General features: G+C 34.8%; 2 protein-coding genes across 4 annotated transcripts in view; both read left to right on the top strand.

Moving 5' to 3' along the window:
* LOC129786570 (nuclear pore complex protein Nup88) overlaps positions 1-15,488 on the top strand; it is an 850,897-nt gene that overhangs the window by 534,740 nt on the left and 300,669 nt on the right. The window lies entirely within an intron of this gene.
* Positions 2,491-14,675, top strand: LOC129786606 (protein sidekick-like). Of its 3 annotated transcripts, none has more exons than XM_055821729.1 (7): positions 2,491-2,708; positions 6,118-6,372; positions 8,101-8,312; positions 8,614-8,824; positions 10,025-10,152; positions 13,916-14,084; positions 14,314-14,675. In XM_055821729.1, the coding sequence occupies exons 2-7, from the start codon at positions 6,300-6,302 to the stop codon at positions 14,472-14,474; spliced, it is 954 nt and encodes a 317-aa protein (XP_055677704.1). In that variant the 5' UTR covers positions 2,491-2,708; positions 6,118-6,299; the 3' UTR covers positions 14,475-14,675. The 3 variants fall into 3 exon arrangements, with proteins under 3 accessions (XP_055677704.1, XP_055677705.1, XP_055677703.1); XM_055821730.1 differs by having other exon boundaries at positions 2,491-2,751; positions 14,332-14,675; XM_055821728.1 differs by having other exon boundaries at positions 2,491-2,751.

Genomic DNA, 15,488 nt, shown 5'->3' with positions numbered 1-15,488 from the left:
CCGTGCGAGCAACTTTCCTTTTTCCCACACCCACACATCCCGCCCTGGTTACATTCGACGTCATCATCAAAATCCCTTGAAATGTTCACAGTAATCTCATGTCGCATCCATTCAATGTTACTTGCTGCCGTGATGGAGGAGTGAATGGAATTGGGGGAGGTTGGAAGGGCATGAAGAAAGGGATGAAGATGGAGCATCACACCTTCGTACAAAAACGTTAACGGATAAGAATAATTAGGTATTTTGTCGTCATCTTTGCTCACCACACTTCTGCTCAAGCACAAACATGCCCTCCTTTCTCCTGGAAAAATATCTGGTATATGTATAAAGGAAGAGGCAAAAGTCCGTGTAGGAACGAAATTGAGATATAAATCAATGAATCTCTGGGACAAATACAATTGTTAGAATTTTCCTTGCTTCTCCTTCCCTTACCTCTCAAAACCATTATGAATCAACCAGAAGTGGAATGAGGCGAAGGCGATGGGACATTTAAGCACTTGAATGGTTTGTTGAATTCTAACTTGATCTCTCGCAAGCAGAATGTGTGTTAGCCGGAAGTACATAAGCAAGGACAAAAAAGCGGAGTGAATGAAAATAGAAGAGACGAAAATAGAAAAGATAGAATGGTACACGAAGTCAATAACTGAAAAGATATAGCTCTGCTTCCTTTTTCCACAAACTCCATCCGACATGTTTGAATTCACCGCACTTGTGTGGTGCTGGTGACAAGAAGAGAAAATCTGCTAAATCAAGAACGAAAGTCAATTAATGTATACAGTGCCACACCTTTTTCCTCAAATCAATTGTGTTGAAGATTCATTTGGGGGAAGTAGAACTCGTGAAAGCTGGGATTTTAGCAAAATAAAAGCCACAAAAGCTTCAATGCAAGTATTTCTGTATTTAAATCTCCAACTGTCTCTATACATGTATCCCTTTTATCTCTTTTCCTATTTACTTCTACATAGAAAAAGCTCAATCCTTATTTGATTTCCCTGCTCTTTATTTTTAAATTAAAAATGCATCTCGTTTCTTCTTGCTTTTGAATTAACAAACGTCCACGGTGTCGTGCACTTTAAATATTACATATAGCGAAGAAAAAAGCTCGGGGAAAGTTCTCACTATTCCCATATTTTTGTTCTTTGAATCAGGCACAAAAAGAGGGTGTGAAATGTGAGACAGAAGTGGGGCTTGAAGGGAGGAAATGAAAATTCAATCAAATGTGCTGAGATAAAGCTTAAAGCTTTAACCTTTGGAATGCGGAGGCCTTGGTAGTTACGTAGAATGCGAAGGTGGGGTCGTTGAACGACCCCAAAAAGAAGGCCAATTTTCTCCCAAACTATACAACCTGGAGTTGTCGGGTTAGTGCCTATAGATTCCTTATATAGTCCTCTTGCACCCTGCTCCACAAATTCGCCGCCCTAAAATACTTAGAAGGAGATATTAGGGAAAAACATTTTTCAATCATTTTTCACAATTTCTTTTTGAGAAATTTGCCAAGAAACTGCAATTTTTTTTTCACTCTTCCCCACATTCCCCTAACTTCCCGCAAAGTGATAAATGGCAATATTTCTCGAATATTCTTTATTGTTTTGCACATTTACATGCTTCTAATTATGTTTTATGTTGTTTATGCTCTAAAAAATTTTCCGCAGCATGACCGTTACACCAATTTTTGAATTCCCTTCTTCTACATTTTCCTTAATAACTTTTCTTGTGGTGGTCGGATTGAGCTGAAATTTTTACACAACCTCCTCAGATAACCAAAGAACTTATTTCCAAAAGATGGGAATGGTATCTTATATATTTATGGAGATATAACACGAAATATAGCGCTGGGGTCGTTCAGCGACCCCGCTCCGCATTCCAAGGGTTAAGGCATTTATTGCAATACATTATGTATAATAGTAATTTTGTAAATGTACCGTATAGTGGGGGAAATATTCTTAGAGAGTCAACATTCTAAATCGTGAGAATCAACATTCGTGCATTTATTCCTTTTGATGTTAGCGCGTTCCACTTTTCCATCGATTGGGGAGGACACACTGATGGCGAGGAAAGTGTGTGTGATGCATCCTAAATAATCCGAAGAAGGCATTCATCTTCTCCGTCGTATAGTTTCTATACAAGCTCTCATCCTGCTGGGGATGAAGGGTGCTATAGTAGTACAGCCGTAGCGGCCGCGGCTGTTGCTTCCACGCGGCGGCTGCGGGGTAGCTGCTTCAGTATACCATTCCCGGTGTGCGGGTGGAGGAACCGAGGCGGCTGTACAGCCATCTGATCGGAGGGGGGCTGATGGTGGAGATATTGACTCGCGCAGACGCTCCATGCTCCCCAACACGAGACTTCTCGACAATTTTCCGGGTACCATCCGATGGGGATAATTCACTCGCAACGGTCTCTTTCTCACCCATCCAGGAGGTATAACTTTGGGGTGCCCTCCCGAGTTTGGCGCGCGCTCCCCACAGTGTATCATCTCCTCATCATCGCACTGCCAAATGCGTCGCGACAGGACGTCACCCAGTCCTGTTTTGGTGGTGCCACCGACTCTCCACATTCCTGTATTGAAGAGACTTCCTGTGAAGAGGAAAAAAAATCATCCCTTATACACACGAAGGATGCCAAATTGTTTGTTATTTGTCCAGCAGCAGTGTTTTGTGTGTGTGGTGACCTAAAAAGGACATAAAAGTGCAAGGATAAAAAACATTTGGGTATATTAGTGGCAAAAATTCTAGATTATATTTAATAGGAACGGTGAGCTTTTTTATTCAAGCACCCACCGGGGAGCTTTTTTTCCATCACAGAGCGCTCTCTCGACTCGGATTGTTTTTTGTTGGAGCCAAAAAAAAAACAGCAAAACATCATACATAACAAACAGCATATTTTATTATGATTTTTTTGCATTTCCTCCATACTTTTGTCGAGTTTTTATTTTTAACAAAACTGTGATGAATGGGATTCGTGGCAAATGTGTGGCATAGCTGAGCAAAAAAAGGCAACCAATACACGATGGAAAAATCTGCTAAAATTTAAATAAACTACCAACCCCGTTGGAAACCGCGTGTGTGGGACAAATACGTAATGTGGGTCAAAATGAAAATTAAATTAAAACATCAACAAAAATTATTTTTAACAAATTAATGTTTATTTAAAGAGTGTGAAGGTTTGAACTTGATTAGAAAGTTTTCTTATCTCAAAGAAAGTTTTATTTCTTAATTCTAATTTTATTTAAAATAATTTCCTTCTACAAAGTTATTACGTTTAAGATTTAATTCTTTTTTATTAAAAATTTCCCTTATTGATGACTTTTCTTACAAGTTTTCCTCTCCTTAAAAGGAAAAATCAGAGGAAAGCAGAAAGCAGATAAAAAGAAAACTTTTAGTTCAAAAATTCCCAAGACAAAAGCCAACACTTTAAATTGTATAATGGATATAAATTCTATCTGTGAGAGTAATACTGTCCCATGGGGAAATTTATAACAAGTAAAATTCTTACCATTCGCATTCTTCACCAATCCACCCCAAACAACACCATGCTCCTTCTCAAATATTTTCCAATTGCGATAAACCCATAAGAATTCACGACGTCTCCCTTCACTAAAAGCTCCCCCTGGATCAACCCCATACTTTCCATTTATCACCCTCTTCTATATCGTCCTAATACTACATAATAGAGAGACTCCGGGAGGGGGGGGGAGTGGAGGCGGAGGATTGAAGGAGAAATATTTCACAGATACTTGAGACTCCAATAATGCGAATCACACTTTCCCCTTTTCAATTCAAACACACAAAACCATTGAATAGTCACCCTTTATTCCTTCCTCTCTAAATAGTTTCTATCTTTTCTGTCTGCTATCTACATCGGGGGTGGAGGGAGGAGATTTCAAAGATTCTCACTTAAAAGGATGAATATCTCATTTTGAGTCGAGGAATCTTATGCTTTTTTAAAATTTATTTTATTTATTTTATTCAACTGAAATAATTTGAAAGAATTATTTGAATTTAAAACGTTATAATTTGTGGTTAAAATCTTTTATTTAAATTTCACATAAATGAATGCATACATACATAATTTACCTATATTTCTTTTCAATTTTACTTCTTTTATTTCAATGGCTCTGAACAGACGGAGGTGAATTTTGGTTGACGTCTTCGCGAGGTGCATTTTTTTGACACTTGGGGGAGGATTTTTCGCGGCAACATAACCTCAAATAAATTTTTTTGTGCAAAAAAGTGAGAAATATGGGAAAAAATACATTGCAATGCCCCCCGGGGGGCTTCCCTTGTGCTCTTATTGCATTTTTCAGTCGAAAATTTGCACAATTTTGATTTTTTTTTTGTCACAAAATTTGCATTGAGGTTATGTTAAGTTAAGGCGCAAAATATCCTCCCCCAAGTGTCAAAAAAATGCTCCTCGCGAAGACGTCAACCAAAATTCACCTCCGTCTGTTCAGAGACAATAAGAAAATTTGGCATAAAATACAGGAAACAAACAATCAACATGCTATGTATGCACATCATGTAAACATTTTTCTTACATTATTTATTTTGGCGGACATTGCGGAAACGGAATGTTATGTATCTCATACTATTGTATGTAACAAAAATCCTCATAATATATATAAAATGAAATATACTATGCTACATATAAACATTTTCATACCACAGAGTTAGAATAAATAAACATCAACATAAAGATATTTGTTGAGAAAATATATCAAGTATACATAATGTATGTAGCAACATAGTGCACATGATATGTATGTGGTTAAATTGATTGCAACACTAGTTGCAAATGAATGCATTTTTCTCAATATTTCTCCCACTATGCTTAATTTAATTTGTTGCTTTATTGGAGAAAATGCTTTTCAGTTTTCCACCAAAGCACTTTATGGGGAAAACTCCTTAAACCACTCTCAATTTTCTCGACTCTTGCTCTTCATCAATTTCTCCAATTCACCTTCCCACTTTGATGTTCTTTTTCAACCCCCCACACCTACCCACTTGAAGTACTCGAACTCTCCTTTCAACCCCCAAACCAACTCACCCCTGTGCGCCTCCCCAGTGAGTAATTTACCGTAACGTAACTTGATTATTTGCATCGATTTCGGAACCTCACAGTCCTCCGTCTTTATGTGCCATTGCTGGTGGTAGCATCCGCAAAGTTCTTTTGCGCCTCTTTGTTTGATATATCAAGCCAAAAGCTATACCATCAAGAGAGAATTTCCTTCATGATTCTTCATACTAAACTTCTTCGCCAATCTCTCATCCCCCAATGTTTCGCACACCTCGGCTGGCCCGCCATCAATGTTTTATGTGCGGAAGAAAAGAGGAAAATGTCTTGTGGGACAAATATACTTTTGTGATTTATGACCATTCCAAATCACGACACATTCGCACATACATTTTCCTTGAATAAAAGCATAAACTAATTGCTTTTTAAGAAGTCTCCGAGATTTACGGAAAAAGCGACAATTAACACCAACCCACCACCCATTCATTCATGTCCCCTTGGACATTTCTCATGCATTTTTCCACGAACTTTTTCACACATAAGGGCAAGAAGAAACAAAAATAATTGGATTTAAAAAAAACTCCTGCGAAATAAATTTTAAATCCTTCAGTTATAAATAAAAAGTTCTGAATATATAGCTAAAATAAATGGCATATTGCCAGAAATAGAACACTGATTTTTTTTAAACCTTTTTCTCAATTAAAACTCGAAAATTCTAAATGAAAATGCAAATTTATATTTATTCATTGAAAACTAAATATTCAATTAAATTTTTTAATTAAATCTAAATATTACAAAAAAAACATCCCCTCGGGACTATATTTATATTTTTTTATTCAATTGTGCAATTAGGATACGGCTCAATATTAATTTAGTAAAATAACAGATTTTTTATTGGTTGCAAATATACAAAAAAAGTAAATTGTTCAATTTTCCAATTTTAAATCTCAACGTTTTTTTTCCCGGGAAATGTGAATGGAAAAATTGAGGTATTGGCAAAACCACATTCACATTAAGCCACCTGAATAAAAAGCTTCATCAGACACCTTTTTGCCACACTATATAGCTCTGTATGTTACCTACATAAAAGCTCTTTCATGCTTTCAGTTGAACTTGACCGTTGTTGTTGGATAAAAGCTCATTATTGCGCTGTGGTGCTGAAGGGACGAATTTATCTACATTTCATGCAATTAATAAAACATAAATGTGAACAAATAATTATACGTGGGAGACATCAATCTCCCAATGATTTTGGTCACTATAACCAACCTCATGTGGACACATAACCAATGAAATATGACGTGATGATATTGGATATTATGAAAGGTTTTACAATTTATGCTATCATCATATTTATACCAGGTAGGTAAATGAATAATTTATCCTTTAATTAATTTTTAATTTTTTCTCATTAGTAAATTATCATTATTTTCATTTATAAAAAAAAATATTATATTAAATTTCATCGCATTATCTCTTTCTATTTAATTATGCTTTTCTATAGAATAGGTTCAAAAGTATCTCTACATATTTCCTAGGAATTTGATAGAAAAATAATAAAACGAATTAGAGCTTTTTTCGTCATGTTAAATAGAGCTTTGTTCTATAGAAAATAGAAGATTAACCATTAGACAAATAAATAATTTTATGAGAACATACATAATATAGCATCAAAGATACATTGTTTGAGCATAATAAGCACAAGAATGAAAATATTGTAAAGTAACAATATTTAATTTCACGGAAGAAAGAAGCTTTTTGCTCATTTTAAGAATTTCACACCGTCTTTTGCAATATTTTAATTTTTTCAGAATTCTTTGGAACTACATCCCACCTTCATTTATAATGAAAAAATTTATATCCTTTTCATAATGCAAGAATTTCTGTTGAGCGCAGAATATTCATCAAGATGCAATGTTAATAATTTCCATGAAATTTCCCAGACAGTTTATTCTCAACAAAGTATTTCTTCGTGTTTGCTGAAGGAGACTTTTCCTTTATAAACTTTCAAATCTCTTTTCGTAGAATAAGATGTTGGAATATAATCTGACTTTACATTGAAATAAAAATTCTTTATAGTGAGAACCTACTACTTTGGAATTGAAAGTAATTTTCTATATAGCACAAACAACATTGGAGAAAATTTCAAAATCAATACAAGATTGTTTTCCTTCGGTGTAGTCAATTTAGCATTTTCGCATAGATTCCAATACATTGGAGATTCCAATACTCCAGTGGAGTTCCTTGTATAGAGCATAAACATAATAATAGAAGAAAAGACCAAGAAAATAGCATGAAGCACATTTCCCATCAGCATCCCATTGGGTGGGTGGATGATTTTGCAGTATGTTGGGGGTGGGAAAAGGATGACAAAATGGGTGAATATTGTGAGAAAATCATGACAAGAATAATAACAATAAAATGAGTCACCTTATTCATTAACTTTCACTAAAATCTTTTACATACATACCTATGCAGTGTATATATAGCAAAGCTACAGCGCGTGGAAAACTCATTCCATTTCCATTTTCTCTCTCTATGTATGGCTTATGTGTCATGTTATGTTGGAGTTAACTAACTTTTGTACACATTTTACAATTTTACACCCCCTACCTACCCCTATCATTGTAGTGAAAATGGGGCAAGAAGATGTGGTGGAAAATGAAACAGAAGAAAGTCTCAAAACACAACTTTGTGCTACAAAAGGCAAAATTTCTATACTTGAGGCTACATTGACTCTATGTGTTGTACTTTCTCCCTTCACTCTACAAACCCATGAGACAAATTTCAGAACAAGAACAAATAGAGAATCTTTCAGAGAGCTTTTTCACTGTCTGCACTTTTCATCCTTCTTTTTTTTGCACATAACAAACTCTGTCACTTTCAACTTAAATCCTTATCCGTGCTGGTTAGTAGTACCTACTACTCTCTGGTACCCATATTGTAGCTAACAAAAAGCCAACCCCTGGGGTGGGTTAGAGAGAACTAAATTTTAAACATTTACATACCGGTTGGGGTTTCATTCGTTTTTTTTTTGTACTTTTAATCCCCCAATGTGAAGTAAATTCCTTTGACTTGTTCATTTTGCAGGTGTTATCCTCACAGTTGGATTGGCTGATGAATTCGCTGAGGAATTCAATTCGCATATTAGTATTGAAACCACCACGTGGGTGTATTCATCATCATCACCCACAAGCTATGCGGATCCCTATTTTGACCCGATGACCCTCTCAAATGTGACAGCCCTCGTTGGGAAATCCGCTTATCTCAATTGTCGTGTTCGAAACTTGGGCAATAAAACAGTAAGTTGGTATATATACAAAACTTTTTGTTGAGGATTCCTCTCACTCAGAGAAAACATTCTTTTGGTCCTTTTTTCGTTGTTACTTTAGGAACGTTTTACACACCCTCTTACCCCCCATTATGTATGTTGTATATATAATCTAAAGCTCCTAAACCACATTTTTCATCATATAGAAATTATCCTTTGGAAAATACCTCAGAAAAGCTCCTCCTTAGAAGAAGACAAGATTTTCCAGTGGTGGTGTAGCGCAATTTTCATCATTTTCCACTCAATATAATAACTCGTCTTCCTTTTCAAAGGTTTCCTGGATACGACAGCGAGACATTCACATCCTCACCGTGGGTAGCTATGTATACACGACAGACCAGAGGTTTCAAACTGTCTACCATAGAGAATCCGATGATTGGACACTGCAGATTAAGTGGGTGCAGAAAAGGGATGCCGGGGTGTATGAGTGTCAAATATCAACACAGCCAATACTCAGCTACTTCGTCTATCTCAGTGTTGTAGGTAAGTTTGTCACTTCACCTCATAGCCCCAGCAGCTTAGAACATTCTAAATTCATTATTTGACACACACAATATGATCCACATGGTTGCATCGTGTTTGACTATCCAAAGAGTAAAACTCTACTGCATATCCCTTCAGAATTACGAAGGGACAGTGCGAGTTGGTTAAATATATAGGGAGAAATTCGTCCTAAATCTTCCTTTTTGACATTAAATTAGGGATAGGAAAATAATTCTCTTTACTTTTGACGTAATGTTGGGAGCTTTTTCTAGGCTTTTCATCCGCATTAAAAGCTTTTTGCGCAAATTAGACAAAATGGTCAGTAAATAATTTTCCGGAACCCTTTTAGTTGAAAAGGTAACCACAAATTAAATATTAAATGCCTAAAAGGACTTAAAATGTGCTGAGGGATTTTAATTCCAGGAAAAAAGATCCAATAAAGTGGATTCGATTTCCACCAATAAATGGTCGAATTTTTCACGTAACAAATCATTATTTTACAAGATCCCCGTGTGAAATATGATAATCCTAGGATAATCCTCATAAAATTTCAAGAGACTAAAGTCTCTCGACAAGGTCGACAATATTTATTACTTTGGAAACTTTTTTTCCACAACCTCTCGCACAAAAAAGCTCGTGAGTTCACCTTTTGAATTTTAATCAAGAAGGAAGAAAAATATCTTTGCATTAGTTTTTAATTTTATGCTCAAAATTTAAGAAAATTATGTCAAGGATGTTTTTGATCTGTGTCAAGATTTAATATTAAAATGGAAATTTTCAAAATTTCACTTCTTCTATATGAAAGAATATTTTATTAAAATTTAAGACACATAAAACATCTTTCTCATTAACTTTTGAATTTTTCTTTTAAACTTTTTTCTCTTTCTTTAACAATATAAAACCACCTTGAATGCACCTCTTGCATTCTTCTTAATGTTCAGGGATTAAGAAAGTATTTCACAATATATATTTTACAAGAGAAATTCCCCATAGAGACAATAAATCTATAGCTGAGAAGTATTAAATTCACAAACTACCACGTACTCCATTTTCTGATCACTTTTGCAATGTATAATACATAATTTCTTCCCACGAGACAAAACTATGCAAATATGCTACTGCTAAATTTACAATTCAGGTGAGAATTCACCTCACAATTATCCCTTTTCTCTTCTCTTGTCGCATCTATGGATTTTCCAGTTCCAACGGCAACAATTTTGGGAGCACCAGATATTCACGTGGAAAAGGGAAGCACCATTAATCTAACATGTTCAATTAAGTACAGTGCTGACCCACCTGCATACATATTTTGGTTTCATCACGATGAGGTAAGAACTTACAACAATATTAAATTATTATTTAGTACAAAATTAGTATAAACTCTAAGGATTATGGTTACAACCTCACATTACATTTTGACTCTGAGATTTTACTTACCCGCCATTCATTTTATTTATTTTCATTTATTTAGATTTTTTTTATTTAAAAAAATTTAAGTCAGTTTTTGTTTGTACCTAAGTTTCGTTTTTTTCGCGAACTTTTTTAGCATAAGGGATAGGCTTGAATTTTTTTAAGCCAGGCTTAATTTTACTTGAACCAGGCTTCAGTTTTAATTTTAAGTTTTTTAACCGAGGTCATGCTTAGGTAGTGTTAAGTGCATTCTAGACCTAGCCTGTGTTTAACTATAAAAACTTAATCTTAAATAGTTGTAAGGTAAATGTAAGGTAAGCCATTTATTAAGCCGGGCCTTTTTTTCTTATGCCACACCTTATAGTTCTTCTAGGTTAGACTTTTAGTTCAGTTCAGCATGATCTAACCTTGAAACCCTTAAAAACCTGACCTTAAAAAAACTTAAATCAAGTCTAAAACAAAAGCCTTGCTTAAAAATCTTAGGACTGACTTTGAAAACTTAAACCTAGTTTGAATATAACTGTAATCTTACTTAAAGAAGTTTATTCTGGTTTAGAAAAACTGAGATCTGACTTAAAACGATTTTTCTTTAGCTAAAAAAATCGAAACTTTCTAAATTACAGAGTCTATTCAACTTTCGATTTTTTTTTAGTTTTTGAATACTATCGAAAATTAAAGCAAAAAAAAATTAAATCGTTTGACTCGCAGAAATTCATCCTAAACCCGCAGCCCGGAGATCATACCCCGAAACCCGAAGTCTCCGGGTGAAACCCCTGGAAGTGGATGCTCTTATACCAACAAAAGTTCCTCTGCGAAATTTAATTTACGCAATTTTCTAGTTGGTGAGACAATTTAAATTATTTTGAGTTAAAGAAACTTCATACACCTAAAATTAATTCTTCATGTTTAAGGAGTAAGTTAATTTACTCACAGAGAAGCATACTCATCGCTTTGTACCTCGAATAGAGTAGGAAGTTCTGTGATATCTTCAACCTCGCGCGCGTCTTCTCTGCTTCCGCCATAACGAAACTTCTTGGAACGTTGAGCAAGGATTTCCATTTTAGAATCAGAGCTTTATATGGAAATTGAAGTCACGCTTTGAATTCAACATTCTTGGTATTTCATTTAATTTTATCTCCTAAGAAATGGGATATCCAATACTGCTGTTGCTGGAGTTGTGTTTTGCAAACAACTGCAAGTTTCGCGGTAATCTCAATTAATCCTCTATTGGATTTTAGTAAAATGCAAGAGCATTTCCTTGCAAATGGAATAATTGTATGCAAAGTACCATACAGGTCACAAATTCAGTTTTCTCCTCGCTTTCCTTTCTTCTTTGGGTTTTAAATTCCAAGAATTACAACCGAAAAGAATTCGTTATTTGAGTCCTTAGCAAATTCTTTTAATTTTAAATCTAGAATTTATTTAAAAGTTTCCTTCTAATGAGATATTTTTCGGGAAATTCCGAGCATTTTCACGAGGCATTTGCCCTCGTAGCTCTTGGTGACAAAAATGTACAAAATATTTTACACGAGTATTTGGTTTATCTGATCCTATATCATATTTAACATCACCCTCAAGGGAAGAGTTTGTGGAGAATGGCAGAATATCAATTGGAAATTTTCATTCCTATCTTTCCTCTTCTCTCGCACATCATTTATTGATTCACCCATATTCATTCTCTCTGCATATGTTCTGTTCTGCCTCACTGGAGGGTGGTGGGTGCCTCCTGATTCTGCCAACTCATACATACCTATATAGGTTAGGTAGGTGTAGGTACCTCCTGATTTCCCGATTCGACTCATTTTCAGCTCCAAGGGCTTTTTCAAAGCTCCAATTCCGCCGCATTCGTAAATGTGGGAAAATAATTATATGAATATTCAATGTGGCAATGGGCATTAGTTCAATTTGCGGAGGTGAATCTCATAATTCACGAGATCCATATCTTTGCAAAACTCACACAGGTAACATGGCATTAATTTGAATAGCAATTAAAAGTCCCGCGAGAGCTGGAGATTTGCATTTTCTGCAATTTTCCGCATTTTCGCGGAGATTATACATGAAAAATACATAAATATGAGAAAATTGCAATTCATTATAATTTTTGTTATTTCTTTGCCTCGGTGGTGTAGTGAGTTAAAACACAACACCACGCCATTCCCGGCCGAGGTTGCGGGTTCGATTCCCGCTGCGGCTTGCCGTTCTGGCCCGTGTTTCCTTCTTTCCTTCTTTCCTATCTCTTCTACAAAATTTATCCTTCCCAATCTTGAGGCAACTGTGCCTTTCTGAAAGTTCTGGAGTCTGATTGAGCCATAATTGGCGAAAAAATTCTGTGGCCTAACGGTCATCTTCTGCACCACCTCGGTGCCATCTGTCTGGGAATGAGGAGCTGCTTCCCAATGTGTCTGTGCTGGCTAATGCCGATCTGTGTCTACACTAACTGCCCCCAAAAGGGAGGATCTGATCGATTGAAGGAGTGGAGTGATCAACGCGGATGCCATCACTGATAATGACGACATCTGCAATCTCCAGCACCAAACAAGTCAACGAACTTCGGTGCTGTGTATATCTTCCAGTATATCAATTATTGTATCGAATAGAATTTGATTGTAATTAGGTATAATGGAATGAATAAAATAATTTGAATTTTGAATTTGAATTTTTTATCTCATCTGTAAGTATGGAATTTGCAGGAATTAGCTGGTTTTATTCACCGTAGGGAATTCCTGGAATCCCTTAAAGGAAAATTCTTGAAAGAAAAATTTATTCTTTGCAGGATTTTTAATTTATTTCTTTTAGAAATTATTTTTTATGAAAATCTATTTCAGAAGATTTTTAGCAATAAATTAAAATAAATGAAATGATGCTCAATTATATAGGTACAGCCCCTTTTGAAAATCATCATTTACATATAATTGATTTTTCAAACAAAAATATGTCATTAAACAATAATAATTACCTCAAAATCATATTAATACGGCCTATTGAATACTTACAAAAAAAAACATTTAAATAATAATTGCTTTATCATGCTAAATGGTCAACATTTAATTTTTGTGCTTTTCGTGTGTTGTTGTGTTATTTTTGAAATGAGACATAAATTAATTTGGCTGAAACAAAGGCCGTAAATTAATATTTTAACACTAAAATGTAGGTAATATTGTTATGATAATTAAGTGCAAAAATGAATATTTGCTGTCAAAATATTTATTTTTAATTTTATAGAATGGTTTAGCGGGAAAAGGAAAAATACAATTTTTAACTTCAAGCGATTATTATTCCGACTATGCTTAACTGATTTTCAGAAATCTACCGATTTTAGAAAGGTACATTTTTCACCTTTCCAAAACCGGTAGATTTTTGAAAATTGGTTAAGCCTAGCCGGAGTAATAATCACTTGAAATGAACCTTAAAAATTAAAAGTTTTCTCGTCTGGAGACTTTTTATGCATAGTGTGTATATTTTATCCTGTTTCCCTTCACATTTTCCCCATTTTCCCTAAACAAGAAAATTCACATGACTTAATGATAAGAAGATCCTAATTAATTAATTAACTTATCAATAAGAAACTCCCTATGCTGCTAAAAACTTTGACGCCATTCTCATTGCATTTTATTTGCCTAATTTAATAGACAGGTTACAAGGGAATTTTCTCAAAAGCAACATCCAAATGTCTTTTTGCAGGTGATTAACTACGACAGCAGTCGAGGAGGTGTCTCAGTGATAACGGAGAAAGGTGATGTCACCACGTCTCACTTGTTAATACAAAATGCCGACTTGGCGGATTCTGGCAAATATTCCTGTTCTCCATCAAATGCAGATGTTGCCAGTGTTAGAGTTCACGTGTTAAATGGTAAGGTGTTTCGCATATAGTGTTCGCGTTCACCTCCTTTTTTTGGCATAATCTCCCTGGCTGAAGGGATATTAAAATTCATTCCTCCCCGCGTGGAAGACGAGGGAGATTTTCTCTTTTAGCCAAACCGGGGCACAATGCTCAAGGAATTTTTCAAAGATAAATTTTCACACTCCTCCCGCTCTAAATATTTTCTCTTCCAAAATTGTAATATTAATTCTGAAGGTAGTTCGGGCTATAATTTCAGGAGAACATCCCGAAGCCATGCAAACTGCCTCTGTGGGGCTATCACGAAACTGGATCAGCTACATCCTGATTCCCCTGGGGATCTTCCTTGTCAACGTCAGCTACTCATCATCGATTCCACAGCTCCGTGTTCGGAATATTTAGCACGGCGGGACTTCCAATTGAATAAATTTAGGTGTACAATATTATGCAGTGAAATGTATCAGTGTGATGGGAAATCAAAAGGATTTCCCGAAATGTTATTTAACAAAAAAAAAGAAAAAGGAAAATGTCTCCATTAAGACACTAAATCAAAATAGCAATAATTTTTAACATCAAATAAAATGCGAAAATCGTCAAAATTTCTCTCTTGTCTTTCATTTACTTTCCTTTATGTTTTGGAAATGATTTTTTGTGGAAAATCCTGAAAATATTGAGCTTCAATTTAATTACTTTCTCATTATACTGAAATTTAGGATTAAATTTTGTTTGGACATTTCTGGAATTAAAAATTATAAACTAAAAAAAAATATGTGCAGGAAAAGTTCAGAGAATCAAAAGGGTTCTATTATTTAAAAAAAAAATCCATTGAAGAGCATAATTAAAAGTTCAAAAAAGCGGGATTATTTTCGTGGAAAATGCGGGAAAATTGTAATTTTCCCAGGTATTCTCTGGAAAATTATCATGTGTTCTAAATTGTTCATCCACTATTGCGCATAATATAATTATTTTCCTTAATTTCTTTTTATTACATCAAGCAAGAGGTTAAATTTTTAATTCTTTCCTTTCCATTCGTTTAATCGTTGTGTGAATTATACTTTTTATTAGGAAAACTATTGCTAATTAAAAGAGATTTGAAGAAAGAATATTACCTAAAACAAAACTCCAACGAATTTATCAATTTCTCCGTTCATTAAATCAATTATTCTTATTCTTCTTTCTAATAAAATCATTTAAATACTTCTAACGGCCGTTGAAATTCAAATTCCCACTAGCGTCCTCTTTTCTTCAATAGATGAACTACCATAATTTCCGTTATTTTGCTTTAAAAACGCTCAATTCTCTTTTATAGAAATACTATTACAAAATTAAATAAATTGAGCAAAAACTTCTTAATTCTGTAACTAATTGATGCTCAAATTTAAATGCAAAATAGGCCCTGAAATGTTTCTCAAAGAA

This window comes from Lutzomyia longipalpis, chromosome 1 (genome assembly GCF_024334085.1).
Source record: "Lutzomyia longipalpis isolate SR_M1_2022 chromosome 1, ASM2433408v1".
Classification (NCBI taxonomy): domain Eukaryota; kingdom Metazoa; phylum Arthropoda; class Insecta; order Diptera; family Psychodidae; genus Lutzomyia; species Lutzomyia longipalpis.
This window is presented reverse-complemented; position numbering and strand designations above follow the sequence as displayed.

What these genes read in the sequence shown, in the direction of transcription:
- LOC129786606 (XM_055821729.1), top strand. Translation starts at nt 6,300, where the DNA reads ATGAAATATGACGTGATGATATTGGATATTATGAAAGGTTTTACAATT. An exon ending in TATCATCATATTTATACCAG is followed by an intron (nt 6,373 to 8,100) that starts GTAGGTAAATGA and finishes TTCATTTTGCAG; the next exon opens with GTGTTATCCTCACAGTTGGA. An exon ending in TTTGGTTTCATCACGATGAG is followed by an intron (nt 10,153 to 13,915) that starts GTAAGAACTTAC and finishes GTCTTTTTGCAG; the next exon opens with GTGATTAACTACGACAGCAG.